We start from the raw sequence: 18484 nt of genomic DNA, 5'->3' as shown, positions 1-18484 counted from the left end.
GGTTATGCAGTTGTAGGTTACAAGTAATTATAACCCAACTGGAAAAACATCAGCCCTAAATTCCAAAAGTGGTTGAGATCCTTTGAGCCCATCTATGAAAGTCACAGTCCCAAAACTGTGTCTTTTCTAAAAACAAAAAACAAGACTGTTTTTCTAAAACAGTGATTGTTTTAGAAAAGTGGGTTTTTAACAGCACTTAAGTTCAATTTGCATACATCTGACATTTTCATCCAATCTCTGAAGGTCTCAAAAAGAATGGATTTTTGACACCTTTCAGTTTTTGAATTGATAATGTCCTTATACTATCTCACACATATAACCTTTGGGGTAACTAGATTGTCACCATAACTCAGCCCAACCTACCATACAGGGTTGATGTGATGTACACGCTGCCGTAAGCCCCAAAAGGACAGGCAGGATATAAATCTAGCAAATACAAGTAGTCCTCGACTTAACAACAGTTCATTTAGTGACAATTCAAAGTTACAACAGCACTGAAAAAAGTGACTTAACGACCATTTTTCACAGTTACAAACTTTGTAGCATCCCCATGATCATGTGATCAAAATTAAGATGCTTGGCAACTGGTTCATACTTGTGACCGTTGCTGTGTCCCGAGGTTGTGAGGTCATCTTTTGCAATCTTTGACAGGCAAAATCCATGGGGAAGCCAGATTCACTTAACAACCGTGTTACAAACTTATCAACTGCAGTGATTCACTGAACAACTGTGACAAGAAAGGTCGTAAAATGGGGCAAAATTCACTTAACAAATGTCTCACACAACAGCAGAAATTTTAGGCTCAGTTGTGGTCATAAGTCAAGGACTTAACTGTAAATACATTCATATGCATACACTTGAAAATTTGAGAGAAATCTTGATTTATTTCACTTTTAAGTTCCTAACAGCTACAGCTGGGAAATTCATTTATTAGGGCCAAAGTAAAGGTGAATGATGGAAGTTTTTGCAGCTAACCACTATAGCTGACTTTAAAAAAAAAATGGTTTTAATCATTCTTGATTCCATCATGCTCTCAAATAACAATTCTTCTAAGCCACTTTGCCTATTAGCAAAGTGGAGTGGGGGGGGGGTCATCAGTGTGAATTTCATAGTTTTTCTCTGATAAAATTGTCATTAGTTGACTCATCAGTGTAGAACAAGTTTCTAGGTTTTAAGAAGATATTCAGCTGTCTTGACAGCTTTGGGAAAAGAATATGCAGCCCAGTCACACAGTACAAGATTTTAGAAGTGTAACAGGTAGACCTGGACCTATGACTATAATTGAGCCTAAGATTTCAGTCATAAGTTATTGCAGTCATAAGTTGAGATATCACATGGCTGGACCTACTTTTTTGGCATTGTTTGCAGTCATTAAACAAATCTATTTTACTCAAGGGCATTTTTTGCCAGAAATCAGAAGTAAACACTGGAAATAGTCAAAAAATATTGAAACTTGCAGTCACTTGACTGCGGAATGCTGCAAATAGTCATAAAGGTGAGGTAGTTATCAAGCACCAAAAATACAATCACATGAGCATTGAAATCAGGTTCTAAGTAGATTTTTTTTGGGGGGGTGGGCGGGTTCCATCATAACTTCAAACGGTTGTTAAAGCAACCAGTCATAAGTCAAGGAGTACCTTATTTTGTTTTGATTTATTTATTTATTCATACATACAATTGATAAGCTGTCCAATTTCCAATAATTCTGGATGGCTTCCGGTTATTTTCTTTTTAATTGCAAAAGACAGAAAGAAATCATCAGCATCCCTGAAACAACACATAACCAAAAAAAAAATCACACATCCAGTGGGGGCTCAAGCATCACTTTGGAAAAGCCTGGGAAAACAGCCAGGTCCTTAATAGCTTCCTGAATGTCAACAATACGTTGTAATGTTGTGCTGTGCCTCTTCCTAGAAAAATGCACTTTGTACTTAGAAATCCATATCAATCTTATACCTTCCAGAAAATCATGTGAGATTTTTTTTTCCCTTGTTTGTGGGGGCTGCCCAAAAACCTATTTCCGATGAAAAAAGATTGTACTAAGAAAATATACAATCTGTTTTATGAAATAAGAATTTTGAATTAGACTAAATAGAGAAAAGTAAAAATAAATGACAATAGTCCTTTTTATCACCTCTGCACCTTAACCAAATTCTATTTAGCAAGAGGTTCCATGTCCTCTTAACTTTTCTTGGTTGATGAAGGAACAATAAGGATTCCTCCCTCCCTCCCTGGAAGAGGAGATTGTAAGAATATTGTAAGGCAGCAATGGTTAACATATAGAATTTGCATTAATACAGATATCATGTGACCATCAGATATTAAATTCTTTGCACAGGAGAATAGGTGCTTGTCCCTTATTAAAAGATGTTCAACACAGAGTGAAAAAGAAGATACCAAATAGTATAAAACAAACAAAATAGCTTTTATTATAATTAGGGAATGAAAAGTAGCAAAGTGTGTTTCCCAAACAATTCAATTAGATCTTGCTAGAACACCAGCAATTAGAAGTCAGCCACCAGGCTGCAGAGCATTTGGCAACTAACTGTGGAAAGCAGTTTTATATTAGTTGCCCAGAATTCCTGTGATTGCCCAATCTCATGATTTGAGTGCCAGCTTAGGTGCCACCCCATCCTAACATGGACAGCAACATCCACTGCTTTATATTTTACCGTCGTAAAACACCCCATTTTAAAAAAATATCTGTTAGAGATCATTAGAGCGTAGATGGGGGTCTTTAAATGAATGACACATTATTCAGGGAAATTCAGATTCTTAAGTTGCTTCTTTATTGCACGTTTTAAACTTCGAACTTTGCTCTGCTCTCTGTAATAAAGATTTCAGAATAAAGAAATATTTTCCCTAATTGTAGGCAAACAAATATGCTCTAAAGGTATCTGGATGGAGCCTAGCTAGAATTAAATTTGGAAAAAGAAGCAAAGGGAAACCCAAAAGGTGGAATCAACATTTAAGAAAAGAACTTAAAAGTTTCTTAAAGGGTTTTGTTATACAAAAGGATGGTTGGAATATTTAAGTCAGGTTTCCCCAAACCATCACCCAAGCTTTCCTCCAATGTATGATCTAGAACTGCCGTATAACTCCAGGTAAAATCCAGTGCTGGTTAGGGATTGCAAATACATCACATAATATATGTAATAAATCTATTGCAATCATGCTTCATCCAGTGTATTCAAATATTTTCCCTTTAGTGGATGAAATGAAAGCATTTGCCATCCAAATGCAAAATATTTTGAATTCAAACCATTCAAACTTCAAAATTTCCAGCTGCAGAGTTATTCCTTCACCTTGATAGTGGATTTTTCCCATCCCCAACCTCTTTGGAAACATTGGAAGCATCAGACAGCTGCTTCAACCTCGGAACAGCTGGTTGAAATGGTTCAATTCAAAATACTTTGCCCGTTGTCAGAATGCAGCCTCCGCATTATAGAGTAGTTTACATGGGATTCAGGTGGCTAAATGAAACCCAAAGATAGGCGACTGCTCCTTGCTGCTCTTTTAAATGACATTTTTACATATAAAGTCCTTTTTTCTTCAATAGTACCTGACCATCTACTGTTGTTGTTTGGTTGTGGTTGTTTTTGTTTTAAAAATGGAATGGAATGTGAAGGGAAAAAAACACGTTGCATTTTTTCTTGTTTAATTTTCAGATAATAAAATTACTCAGTGGGAAGATCCCAGGTTGCAGAATCCTGCTATTACAGGTCCAGTAAGTACTGCATGGAATTATTTTTACAAAAACTGTTGTGATTAGTGGTTTCAGCTTTGAAAGAAAATGACTGACTTTAATCTTTGTACCTGTGCCCCCCCTTACAGTGGCACCAGTATCCCCCATTTTTTTCATCCAACATTTTAGCTCTTTAGATAGTTATAAGTGCTAAAAAAAATGAATCCCAAACACTGAACTTAGTTTTGCAGAGGGAATATAATCCATTCTAAATCATGCATAAGCTTCTATTCTTACTTATCTCCCTATTAGCAGTCTGATAGAGAGAGGACAGTCTTTTTTGAAGTTAGAAACTCTGTTCCACCTAATTTTATATCACCCATTATTCCAGTTTTACTGAAGGAGCATGCCACCTGGAAATCCCAATATTTAAATACTCTTTACCATATTGAGGACATAGTATGGTTTCCAAAATCAGCCTAGAGCAGAGTGTCAAACTCGCAAAATCACATGATGTGTCGTGATGTATCACGACTTTTTTCCCATTGCCGGCAATGGGGTGGGCGCGGTTTTGCCATGACGCATCTGGCCTGCGGGCCGGCAATTTGACACCCCTGGCCTAGAGCAGTATTTTTCAAACTTACCAGCCTTAAGATGTGTGGACTTCAGGCTGGACGTGGAATTCTGGGAATTGAATTGAAGCTGACACATCTTAAACCTGCCAACTATAAAAATCCCTGAGCTAAGTGTCCTGTAGAGTTGAAGATAAATATATTATTTTCTGGTGTAGGTTGCTATAGTTCCAACTACATTTGGATATAAATTGGAAGATGGCTCTTCCAGTTAGGAAGCATTTTTGGAGGGTGCTACATATATGCACAAAATAATTGTTTTTAAGAATCTAATAGGTGGGGGTTGACCTATTAGCATCACAATCCTGTGCTCATTTTATGGCTTTTAGTTTTCAGTAGAAAAAAAAAGATATAACTTATGGTTGCAGAGCTGTTTTGCCCTTTTCCACACCTAACAATCAGGCTATTCTCCAAAGCGCCTGAAGGCAGGACAAGAATCAACAGGTGGAAACTAACCAAAGAGAGAAGCAACCTAGAACTAAGGAGAAACTTCCTGACAGTTAGAACAATTAACCAGTGGAACAACCTGCCTCCAGAAGCGGTGAATGCGCCAACACTGGAAGTTTTTAAGAAGAAACTGGACAGCCATTTGTCCGAAATGGTATAGGGTTTCCTGCCTGAGCAGGAGGTTGGACTAGATGACCTCCGAGGTCCCTTCCAACTTTATCATTATTATTATTATAATCATAATAGACTGCAAAACACATAACTTTCAAAACGTTGACTAGAAGCATAGTAGTGTATGTTTTGCTCTGTTAATTTCTGCAAAGAATTTTTCCCATTGTGAGGAAATAGCGTTCGCAAGCAGATGGCTATTTCCCACTTCAGCATGTCTGTAATCTTATTTTATCTGTGCTTCCTTCTGGAGCTATGACAGGAGTCTTCATTTTCCCAAAGGAGATGATAACATTAGTTTGCAAATAAGTTACCTTCTTAGTGGAAATGTAAGCATTTTCAAGAAAGCAAGAAATTATGTTTGTTCTTGTCTATCTTTCATAATTTAAAATACTGATTCAGGATATTCTATTTTGCCTCCATTAACTGACCAGAAGAAAACATAATAATAGCCAACTTGAATGCCTAATAACTAGAAAAAAGTAATATCTAAAAAGGCATGGTGCCTTTTAGGAACATGCAAAAATGAAAAAAGCCCTTTTGTTCCAAGCTTGAAATCAATCTATTTGATTCAGAACATTCCATTGGAACATGTACAATTGAGCACAAAATTTCCATTGCTAAGTGAATTTTGCCCCCATTTTATGATCTTTATTGCCACAGTTGTTCAGTGAATCACTGCAGCTGTTAGTAACAGGGTGGTTAAGTGAATCTAGCTTCCCCATTGACTTTGCTTGTGAGAAGGTCGCAAAAGGTGATCACATGATCCTGCAACCATCATAAATTCAGGCCAGTTGCCAAGTGCCCAAATTTTGATCACATGACTATGGTGATGCTGCAACGGTTGTAATTGGAAAATGCTCGCTTTTTTTAGTGCCATTGTAATGAATGGTTGGAAATCGAGGGCCAGTAGTATTGAATGAGTTGTATTCCAGCGTACAAAGGGTTCATTCGTAAATTTTAAACAAATTATCATTTTTCATCCTACAGCTATTAAAGTAAACGGATATCAGAGCTGACTACTTACTATCTACCAGTGACAACATGGCCAAAGGCATGACTTTAAAAAGATAAATTTATTTAATTAGTTAGTAAGAGTGCACTGAATATGGACAACTGGCTCATTTACATTTGTGTTTCTAAAATCAAAAACCAAGGGAGCCAACTTTTCTTTCATGTTTCTGCTCTTCTGCAGGGAGAACAATCAAAAATAGCATGGAACTGCACACTCTTGTTTTGTCCTGAGCTAGGATGAAACCTCATAATACAAACACACAAAAACTCCATCCATTTCTTGTTCTGGTGAAAGTTAGCCCATCCAAGTTTTTTTTAAAAAACTGCAACTTTCTTTCTTAGCTAACTACCTAACCAGAACTATTTCAATATGTACTGAGACAATTAGGCAGTTTAAAATGTGCAACCTTCAGCTCCTGTAGGGGTAGGAAATCACAAATCTCAAGAGGTTGGTATATGTATCCTAGAGACTCATTGACATCAGGTTTTAAAAAATGAAGGATTAAGGAAATGAATAATAGAGAGAAGCGGATGGTCCCAATATAGATCTTTTATGATCATTTGATTCTTTACACTAACAATACAATGTTCATGTCTTCCAGGCTGTTCCATATTCCAGAGAATTTAAACAAAAATATGACTACTTCAGGAAGAAGTTAAAGAAACCAGTAAGTAGATATTTATTTCGTGATAAAATTGGTAGCCTTAGTATAGGGAATGCAACCTTCCTTTTATTATATGTTGCTTTTTACAATACATTTTGCCATGACATTCTGCAATTGCAGAATTTTTCTGTTTCCTTTATTTTCTCTTTCAACTTCCATTCCATTGTTCCATATGCTCCTAGATGTCCATTATTTCCATTTAATAGATTCACAGGCTACCTTTTCTTTCCCTCTAAAGTAGGGTCCCACAAAATCAAATCCACAAACATTCTAGCCAGTGTTTTTTTTTCCAGCCACTAAGGGTTCGTCTTCATATCTTGCTCACTATAGCACAAAGATTCTTTGGTAATCATTTCTGAAGATCTTGTTCTCAACCCTAGCCCATTGCTAAGGCAGCAAACACCTGTCTTCAGTTGTCCCAGTTGAGAAATGTTGCTTTCCTCCTTTTTCCATCACAAAAGCTCCCATGTACAGTAGACAATCCAAGGGACTTCAGGCATGAGCCTGGAGGTGATACTGATCTACTTAACGTCAGTTGAGAGTGAGCAAGTCTGCTGTGGAAACACCTTCTCCCCATCCAGTCACTGGACAGTGCACCTCCATGGTCTTTTAGGTTTGGCCGCAAGACAGACTGGACACCTACTCATTGATTGGCCATGAGAAGGGCCCTTGAGTGAAAACAGAGATGTATTTCATGAAATATTTGCAGCTCGGAAGAAAGGACACATTGTCCCATAGAAGAAGTCTACATGCTTTTAATTGAACCTGTGCAGACACTGCACTGTATTGAAAAGAAAAGAACAAGGCCAGGTCATACTGTTAGACAATTTATTCTATAAATATCTGATATAGAAAATGCATTCAGACAATTTGTTCTATAAATAGCTGATATAGAAAATGCATTCAAGCCAGTCAATGTATGGAATATTCTTTTTTCCATGAAGGCTGATATACCAAACAGATTTGAGATGAAACTCCACAGAAATAATATTTTTGAAGAATCGTATAGAAGGATCATGTCAGTGAAGAGACCTGATGTATTAAAAGCCAGACTTTGGATAGAATTTGAATCAGAAAAAGGCCTTGACTATGGAGGAGTGGCCAGAGAATGGTTCTTCCTGTTGTCCAAGGAAATGTTTAACCCCTATTATGGCCTATTTGAATATTCAGCAACGTAAGTATATTATTTATGTATTTATTTGTGAAATTTATTGGCCGCCCATTTTACCATTAGGTAATTGATGAAATATTCCTGCAGCTACACTAGATGAATTCAGTCATCCTTTATTTTGTTGTTTTTCACTATTGTTTTCTGGTAGAAAGCCACCAACAACAACTATACAATTTTACAAGAGAAAGATAAACTACCGATAGTAATAGAAAAAAAGATATTCCATACAGGTAGTCCATGACTTACAACCGTTCCTTTAGTGATCATTCAAAGTTACAATGGCACAAAAAAAATAACTTACGATCATTTTTCACACTTATGACCATTGCAGTGAGAATGGTCACATGATGAAAATTTGGATGCCTAGCAACTGGTTCATATTTATGATGATTGTCATGTGATTGTGACCTGACAAGCAAATTCAGATTCATTTAACAACCATGTTAGCAACTGCAGTGATTCACTTAACAGCTATGGCAAGAAAGGTCATAAAATGGGGCAAAACTCACTTAACATCTGTCTCACTTAGCAACATAAACTTTGGGCTCTATTGTGGTTGTAAGTTGAGGACTAATGAAAAATATATGTCTTTAATTATACTGAATGTTTTCCATAACCTTCAGTGTGTGATTTGGACTATGTATTTTATAGTACATGCCATGTATTTAACTCAGTGTGTTTATATTTAAAATCTTAATGTGTTTGCTCAACAGAAGAGGTACCTTGTGAACTTTGAACTATGTTGTACTAAGGAATACTGATTTGGGCCAGTTGTCTCCAGCTTCTGCCTTTTGTTTGTTAGTTATGTATATTACCTAGTCAGGCATTAATTTGCAAGAAACTTTTCTTTTGTGAAGAGATTTAATTAAGGACCAGCTGCTTTTGCTGGAATTTTGCAGTAACAAGCGTAAAAGAGAGAATAATTTTGAAACAGCCCTTAATGATGGGAAACAAAAATTCTCTGAATCAAGTGGCAATGCCAGTCCGGACACATTCCACTGTGTTCAAACCAAATATTTATTTATTCATTATTTCAGCTTATCTTTCTCCTTTCTGCTCAAAATCACATGTAAGGTGCTTGACAAAGTCAAGTAAAATATGTCTGGTAATGAAAGAAGCAAGAAAGGTAACAGGTGTTCTAGTATCCCATTCCCCAATCTTGAATTAGAACTAAATAAATAAAAAACACATAAAGACAGAAGTATAAAAAACAACTTCTAATCCAGATATTTCCAAGGACTACATACACAAACCTCATTCCAGTAGCCTTCTTATCATGAAGAGTAAAATATTTTCATAACATCTTATCTAGGAAGAGGCCTGATTGCTGATGGAAAATAAATTTTACCTGCAGAGAATCTCTCTCTAATTCTTTACCAGTTTCTCAGTTCTTGAATGATGTTTCAACATGTTTCAAGAATCAGTGCAGAAATATGTTAGAATCTGGAGACATTCTGTTGGGTACAATGAACTATTATTTAAATGTACTAGTTATACATTCAGATATATGCACACAGATACTGATAAACCTTCATAATCCCAACCCCTTAATAGTTCACCTCATCCCAATCTCTTGTGTAAAAACTGTCCTCATCAACAGTTCCTTTCCTAGAAGAATTATCTCACCATTTTAACTCATTTTTCCATGTTGTGCTTAGGCAGTTAATAGGTTAGTCAAAAGATAAATGTATTTATGAAAGCCAACCCTTGTCATGCAATTACATGTATTATATTGCTTTTAATAGGAATTGAACATACTGGAAAATGCACCTGTCATTAGAGATAAAAAGATGTTTTCCTATTCTCAATACTGTACTGATCTTTTTAACAGTCTGCATAGGATGCAGAGTATTAGAATAGCACTCTTGGTAAAGTATAGATGTTGCTATACAGATAGTCCTTGGGTTAAGAATGAGATCGATTCCCAAGTCTGTCTTTAAGTTGAATTTATATGTAAGTCAGAACTCATACTTACAAAACTCATTTATTACAAAAAATAATGGATGGGATTCTTCCTCAAGCCAATGAATTGCTGATGTTTTCTGTAAACTATACACTTTCCGAAAATAGGCTACAGTTAAAATGTATGAACTGGCTTCAGCAGTTCATAAATACATTTTGCAGTTTCAACCGTTTATTGACTTGAAGAAAAAGAATGCCATCCACCATTTTTAGTAATAGGCAGCCTATTTGTAAATACGAATTGCCCATAAGTTAGATATTCCCAACCCTGTGACTGCCTGTATTTTCACCCTGGCATAATGGCCCTCTTCAACATTCAGTTGTACAAATGGAGGACTTCTTTCCAAGTAGAAAATGGGACATATCCAGTGGCCTTGAATCCTAGATTTCCAGATGTCCAGTGGGTGAACAGAAGAGACATATTTAATTACATTTACTTGAATGCAATTACATCATTTGGCTAAATGTCTATGGACATTCTCAGTCATCCAGATCCTGGTTGTCCCAAAGGTGCTTTTTCAAGAGGCAACTGGATTTTCTTGTTTGTTTGTTTTTTGAAGACATTTCACTTCTAATTCAAGAAGCTTCTTCAGCTCTGACTGGATGGTGGGGAATGGAAGGATTTATATTCCTTGCAGACAGCTGGCCATTTGCATTCTTTTAGAAAGTCATTGAGGCAATGTGGAGTTTATTTGTGTCCTCACAGTCCACACCATTTGCACTACTCAGGTGATCCTGAGGACACAGATAAACCTCCCAATGGCCTCAATGACTCTCTAAGAATGCAAATGGCCAGCTGTCTGCAAGGAATATAAATCCTTCCATTCCCCACCATTCAGTCAAAGCTAAAAAAGCATCTTGGATAAGAAGCGAAATGTCTTCAAAGAAAAACAAAGTCCATTTGCTTCTTGAAAAACTACCTTTGTTCTGGGAACTTTCTAGTATTCTGAGGAGAGCTGTATTTATGTTCAAGCCATTGCTACTCCATCTTGTCTTCACTTCTCCCAGTTGAATGCCTAGATGTCAGGGAGTAGGCACTACCCTCTCTAGATTCAGGCTTTCATATATTAAGGTAAATGTCTGAAGCAGGCACCTGAGCTGCATTGTCATTATGACATAATACCATGATTGTGGATTAGAAAATAAGACAGTGATAGTTAAGCTTTTGGCTGATTTACCAAGAATTGGCTCTCATGTTAATAAAATAAGGCTATGTCAAAATAAATACCATATTAACTAAGTTATTTGTTATTTGTTGCAATTTGATTTGCTAGCTACAGAGACTTTTATTATTTATTTATTTATTTATTTATTTATTTGATTTGTATCCCGCCCTTCTCCTTACCGGACTCAGGGCGGCTGACAGCCTTATAAAACCAACATTACAGTAAATATCAATTTAAAACCAGATTAAAAGGAAATATTTGCAGTGGCCTAAAAATTAAAATTTCCCTTAAAAAACCCCACTAAAATTCCCTAGGCCAATCCCGCTTGTTGAAAAAGCCATGTCTTTAGGGCGCGGCGGAAGGAGGGGAGATCCCGGATCACCCGGATCTCTGGGGGTAGTTCGTTCCAGAGGGTGGGGGCTCCCACCGAGAAGGCCCTCCCCCTTGGGGTCGCCAGCCGGCACTGTCTGGCTGACGGCACCCTGAGGAGACCCACTCTGTGGGAGCGTACCGGCCGATGGGAGGTAATCTGCGGCAGAAGGTGTAAAATCTATTTGCAGTGCAGTTTCTCCATTGAGAACTAAAGACCAGAAAATGTAGAACTTGTGACTTTTGATGCAAAGGTCAAATATATTTAGCTATATAAAATATTCATCCTCCAAATGAGGAAAACACTTTCTAAACCACAAAGACATACGCCGCAATGAAATCTGTTTATTAGTCTTTAGTAGTCACAATACTCTTAAGTTTGTTTTTGTCTGCTGGCCCTATTTAAGCACATAATTTTCTGGTACATATCAAATAAGTTATACCATTCAAGTAATGCTATAAAGGTATATTTGTGTAGCTTGATGGAAAATGAGAATCAAATACCTAAGAAGCTCATCCTTTCATTTCTCTTTCTTTTTATCAATAAGGGACAACTATACTCTTCAGATCAATCCTAATTCTGGACTTTGTAATGAAGACCATTTGTCTTATTTCACCTTTATTGGTCGTGTTGCTGGATTGGCTGTGTATCATGGAAAGCTTTTAGATGGTGAGTTGAATCAGGGAGGACAACTATAAAAGAGAGTTTGTGCTTCAGGAGTAGAGTGCTTTACGTAAGTAAAATATTGTAAGTGATACAAATCATTCAGAAGATCTAGGAGTACAAATATATTTTCCTTCCCATAAATGCCTTGAAAAACAATACAATTGTTATGATGGAGCTGTAAACCAGAAAGTGTGTGAGGGGGAAAAAAGGCGGGAAAGAAATTGTTTTCCCATGTGGTAATTTTAAATAATTTTCATTTATTTTTTTCCCCATTGAGCTGAAGGTTTTTATTCAGTAGTTTATTTATGTATTTATGTGTCACCCATTTCAAATAGCACTAGATGCCAGTTTCTAATGTTTATTATATTATGGTTCATTATACAGTCAGCCAAAGTTTAGACTGGATTTGGCATTTTTGTCCACTTATTGAGTCCTTATTTAGTTGTTTACATAATAATAATGATGGTGATGGTGATGGTGATGGTGATGATGATAAAGTTGGAAGGGACCTTGGAGGTCACATTTTTATTCACGTATCCAGTCCTTCCCAAGGACCTGAGTTAAACAGATTTTATTGTTTGATGGTGGTAAAGGTATTATTAATAATTTTTGTTAAAAGTTTTCTTTGGATAGCTAAAAGTCAAATGCAAAAGTATGTAAAGAAAAGAAAGAAAAACAAAAAAAGGAAAAGAGGGAGGGAGAAAGGGAAAAGAAAGAAAGAAAGAAAGGTTAAAATAGCAATTTTCATACTTCTTTACAGCAGTTACCTGCATAAACAGACTCATTATCTCTCTTTCCCCCTCAACATTACAATAATCCCTTCAGGCCCTTTTGGATCTTTTCATCCCTCAAATCTAGAAATCATCATTTCACTTTGTTCTATGTTTTAGCAAATTCCAAATTCTTTGTATTATCAAAGAATGTTTTTATATTTTTTGCTTTCTTTCCTTCCTTTCTTTTCTTTTCACAAGTTCATGTTTTTCACATTTCCTTCAGTGATGGGAAGTACATTTTATATACTTTAGATAATTTCTCTGGTGTCCTTTATCAACGGTACATCTTGCCAAAACAAAATCCCTCTCTTAAATTATAACACAACGTGAATTTCAGTTTTCTGATGAATGTATTATTAGGTATTTCAAAGAGTGCCCTGCTGAAAATATAAGAGTGTGGGAATAGCCAATCCTGCAGAGAAATTGCACCTAAGCCACAGAAAGATTTTACATCAAAATGAACAACTTCAATTCAGCTTCAAAAGCCACCAGCAATTTCAACACAAAAGATGGCCCTTGGACTGCCCCCTCCCCAGTATCTTATAAAGATGATAAACTGGGCTACATTCTGAGCTACGCTTTTTTTTTCTCTGTCTGCAGAAGTGTTTAAAATCTCTGGAAAAGATAGCCAGATGTGCACTGCGGTATAATCTTTCTGTGTCTTCTTCCTAGTAAAAAGCAGTCCTTTGAGATTGGCCAGAATCAGATGCAGATCTCTACCAAGCTGTTCAGTCAATTTCCTAAAGCTGCAAAAGCTGCACAATTAAGAAAGGGTTTGAGTTTCGACCTAGTTCTTTAGTTGTTGCATCACATAGCTATATAGATATGCTCTCCACTTTTATTTATTTTTGTTGTTCTATTTATATAGCCTTCTCAGTCCCACCCCTTCTCTAGTAGTAGATGAATCAAATAATACCTTGAGTACAGCATTGGGATTCTCCAGATAGCCATAGACACTGATGCTTGATTAGAACCTTCAACCTAAACTACAAAGTCGTACAAAGAAACAGTATAATTTTGTGCTCTGGAGAACTTTTTCATTGAGAATCATTAAGCTTGTTCTTAGAAAATTATTCACACTGAATACATTTGGGGAGCACTAAAGCAGCATCATTTATCTTTTTCAGGACCCAGCTATGCTATGGATAGAAAAAACCTATCAGTTTGTTTGTGCTTCCCAGCAGCCATATTTGAGGGAGAAAATATCATAATTTTCTGCCCACAGCTAACAGTGTAGTGTGCCTCAAAGAGATAAATTCTAATCATTCTTCCTTAAAGTAAAGAAAAACATTCAGTTGAAATAATTACCAATGCATTTTTATAATTTGGATCATCTAGTTCCTCTTTTTTTGAAGCTGTTTTCCTTTTCTCTGTTGCTACACACACACATATTCCTTAAGAAATATTTTATACCCCCAAACTCAGAGAAATATTGCCCTTTTCTCTCACTTGGTTCCTATTAGAAACTGTTCATTTTCTTTCTGGGTTTTTAAGAAACTCCATTATTTTTTTCTAACATGCATCTCAGGGTTCATAAATTAAGAGCTAGGCCCACAATTCATTTTTAATATTTTAAAAGCCGAACCTTGTAGATCATAGACATAAAAAGTTTTCATTTATAAGAGGGAGCCATTTTTAATTAAACTTTGTTCCCTTCTGTGCAGGTTTCTTCATTAGGCCCTTTTATAAGATGATGCTGGGAAAACCAATAACCCTAAACGACATGGAGTCTGTGGTGAGTAAACACTGAGGACCCTATTGACATTTTCAATTAAGTGCATTATTTCTTCTCTTGGGAAATTTTTTAAAATGTCACTATTCCCTAGAACCTCCAAAGTTTGAAGCTTGATTAGCATCATAAGATCGGGGACATGTACTGCTTGGATTTTACTTTCTAATTCTCTAATAAAGCTTTTTTTTAAAAAAACTACCAAGGTAACAATTTCAAATTCCTAATACAATTAGATTCAGCATGAAATGAACAATTAGCAAAATATTTTTGTAAGTTTTTTTTAATTAGAAGTTTGACAGCTGCTTGAAGCATTTCCGTGAAAAAAATAATGAGCATTCTAGGATTCTTGAATAAATTTAGCACTCGTTTAATAAAGGGTGAAGAAGACAATTATCCTGTTCACCTCAAATATTTGGATGCACTGATGAAAATGTTGTACTTGGACCCATGTTTAAATCATCATTCACAGTAGTTTCACAGGATGGCCTTATGCAGGTACATCAAAGAGGGAATGGGGCTACCCAAGACATACGAGGGTGGTATAAAAACTTGGATGCATTACATTGATCTTGTGTCAATTTACCAAATACTACGCTGATCCTTTTTTAAAAATATAGAGGGAAGTAGTCCTTACTTGCCGACCAGTCACTTAGCAACCATTTGAAGTTATGATGAACTCTCCCAAAAGGTTCTTACAATCTGGTTCCAGAGTTCTGATGATAGCAAACCCTCCCCCCTCGTGGTCATGTGACCACATTCTGAGCACTTAGCAGCCATCTTACTGTTATCGTCAGTTACAGCAATCTATGGTCATATAACATGATTTATGACGTTACATGACCATAGATGCTGGCCTTTTCAGTCAGTTCCCAGCAAAAAACATCCATAGGAATACATTGACTCACTTAATGAATGCAGTGTTCATTTAATGACCATCACAAAAAATATCATAAAATTGGGTTGGCCAGATGGGTGTTTTGACTTATGACCATCCTGACTTATAATGGAAATTCTGGCCTCCATTACAGTTGTAAATTGAGGAATGCCTGTATTACAATATTCAATTTCATTATTTCATTTTTGGAAAATAAAAGTAGTTCAGTCTGTTGTGTTGAATTCCAAATAACTAATAAGATTAATGGCGAAAGAAAGCAGCTGTTGAAGAAGCCCAGAAGGATAATAAAAATGATTGATTTGATAGGTTTTCAAGTTGGCTGTCTGATATTTGGAAGATTCAAATGACCATCCTCCAATTTAGAAGTTATATTTGCTGTTTGAAAGATCTAAATCCCTGATTATTAGACTTTTATAACATTCACCGTATCCACGTTGTGACACATTTTAAGAATACTAGGAGTATGCCAACTCAGTTGAGCCAAAAGTAATCAGTTGGTAGACATCTTTCAATATATTATGTTACTTTTCTCAAAAGAATTGGTTAATGGAAAACAATGTTCTTCCAACAGGATAGTGAATATTATAATTCCTTGAAATGGATTCTGGAAAATGATCCCACAGAACTGGATCTTATGTTTTGCATAGATGAAGAAAACTTTGGACAGGTATGTATGTGCATGTTATTCCAGCAGTTTTCTTTCATTACTCTAATATGTTGGTCTGCTAGTTTTTAAATCATTGCATTGTGCTATCTACTACACCCTAAGAATAGATAAGATATTTGAACATGTTTAAACAAAAATTAATGTTAAATTTGGCAGTCCACAATAACAAATGTCCAAATATCTCAGTTTCAGTTTGTTTATTTTTTTACACAAGAGAAATTGAAGAAAAAATAACTAATTTAACAGAATGATAGAGGCACAAATATTTCTGGCAAAATAAATAAGGCATTCTAGAGGAGAGTGAACGACTTAAAAATGCAGGCATGTACTGTATATATTCATAAGGTGGCTATGCACATACATAGACAATTCTCCATAGACAGTGTATTATATAAATTACATTAAATGTTTGAATTGTTTGCTTTTTTTCTAAATTCTTCCTTACTTACCTAATTCTAATAAAGAACAGGTCATGCATTAAATAAGTACAATAACATTTTCCTTGGTGGAAAAAAATAAGGAAATTAAGAAAACATTGCAATTGGCCTAGGGAGTCTGCCTTTTTGGTACACCACATAAACACAGTATATAAGTATATGTATGCAGTGTGTGTGTGTGTATGTATACCTACATACAGAGACACATATACATACATGGACGGAGAGATAGACACACAGGGAGGAAGGCCTTCGAGTCATTGTTGACTCCTAGTGACTGCTGGACTAGTCTGTACAGTTTTCTTAGCAAGGCTTTTCAGAAGTGGTTTGCCATTGCCTCTTTACTGGGGCTGAGAGAGAGGAACTGGCTCAAGGTCTCCCAAGGCAGGACAAGAAACTGTGGTAGCCTGGTACCTTAACCACTACATCAAACTGGCTATCTATATCAGGGCTTTTCAACCAGTGGTACGGGTACCACCTGTGGTACATTGGCACCTGGCAGGGGGTACGCGACCATCCTAGAAAAGTGGTAGCGGGGGAGGGGAATGAGTTGAACGGGTGGCAGCTCCGCACAAGTCTGAGCGAGAGATGGCTGGAGCTGCAGGGCTGTCAGGGCTCAGCAGAAGCACCAGGATCAGCACCAGGCTCCAGCTGGAGCTCGGCACTGATCCTGGCGCTTCTGCTGAGCCCTGAAGAAGCGCCAATCAGCTGGAATGTTGCAGCATCTCCAGGGTCTTGTGATTTACATTCAGATGCTTGGCAACTGATTCATATTTATGATGGTCACAGTGTCCCAGGGTCATGTGAAGTGACCAAAACCTGCTGCAACCACCCAGCAGATGGGGGGAATAAAAACCAAACACCCCCACCCCACCCCTGCTGCCAATCCTCAACAGAAATGCTCACAACAATGAAAACCTCGGATAGGAGGAAGAGCGCCGCCGGGTGGGCAGGCAGGTGTCTTGCTCGGCTGTGGCTTGGGGGGCACTTTTTTCAGTGCCATTGTAACTTCGAACAGTCACTAAGCGAACTGTTGTAAGTCAAGGACTACCTGTACTTCATCACCTTTTTCCTTTTTTTTGTCATCAAGTTTTTGACACCTTGCTAGGTGACTGGTGGTACTCGGATGTTACCATATCCTAAAAGTGGTACAATGGGTGAAAAGATTGAAAAGCCCTGATCTATATAATATATACATATATATTATAAAATGATAGAGAGAGGAGTATTTGGTATGTTCACCACCTTGAGTTATTTATAAAAATAATAAATGTGGGATAAAACAGTATAATCCCTAATATACAGATTAAATTGTAATTATTAAAATGTGTGGTAGTTTTCTTGCCCAAGAAAGCGGTATTTATATTTTGCAATCCCAAATTTTGAAAATTCCTGCCGTAGTTCAATCATTTAAAGCAAAGGCGTTCAGTCTGTGTTTTTCTAGCACAGTCGTGAATAGATTTTTATACCTTTAGCTGTTGCTCTGAGTTTTCTTTTACGTAGAACAAGGACAAAAGCATTGTAAGTTAAAACTTAACGATTCTTTTAAAAGCTCCTTATATAAATCTCACTTCTACATTTGCTGGAGGTTGTATTACAGCAATGTTTTGCTCTGAATTATTCTCATTAAGAAGCTTCATTATGTGTTAGTTAACTTTGCCAGTGTGGTATGAAAATGTCCTTCCTGGCTACCCCACCCCCGAGCTATAACAGTCACTCTTGATGTTCCTGTGAAATGCTGTAATTTGAGAAAAACCTGTTTGCCAGAATGTACCCAGCAACAGCTTATCGCCACATCTGAAGTCACAGATGAGTAATCTTGTGATGAACTTGAAAAAAGTTCAGCACGCTTAATTGTGAAGGTGAAGGTTTCTAGTCTAGTGGAAAACTAGAAGGCATGGTAGATGTTACAGGCACATAAGTTTCACAATAAATTATTATTATTAACTTGAATGTATTAGCTACCCATCTCCAATGGACTATTGTGGTTGCGATTGTTACGGTTATTGTTGTTGCACAGTGTTGTACCATGCT

At 36.7% G+C, this 18484-nt stretch overlaps 1 protein-coding gene across 2 annotated transcripts in view; it reads left to right on the top strand.

Moving 5' to 3' along the window:
• Positions 1 to 18484, top strand: part of NEDD4L (NEDD4 like E3 ubiquitin protein ligase) — an 83775-nt gene that overhangs the window by 45327 nt on the left and 19964 nt on the right. For both annotated transcript variants that reach the window (XM_015813787.1, XM_015813780.1), the window contains 6 exons: positions 3669 to 3727; positions 6549 to 6614; positions 7556 to 7785; positions 11828 to 11949; positions 14384 to 14454; positions 15918 to 16013. In XM_015813787.1, coding sequence (XP_015669273.1) covers positions 3669 to 3727; positions 6549 to 6614; positions 7556 to 7785; positions 11828 to 11949; positions 14384 to 14454; positions 15918 to 16013 — 644 coding nt within the window. The remainder of the gene's footprint in view (positions 1 to 3668; positions 3728 to 6548; positions 6615 to 7555; positions 7786 to 11827; positions 11950 to 14383; positions 14455 to 15917; positions 16014 to 18484) is intronic.

Source organism: Protobothrops mucrosquamatus, unplaced genomic scaffold (assembly GCF_001527695.2).
Source record: "Protobothrops mucrosquamatus isolate PMUCROS unplaced genomic scaffold, P.Mucros_1.0 scaffold_74, whole genome shotgun sequence".
NCBI lineage: Eukaryota > Metazoa > Chordata > Lepidosauria > Squamata > Viperidae > Protobothrops > Protobothrops mucrosquamatus.
This window is presented reverse-complemented; position numbering and strand designations above follow the sequence as displayed.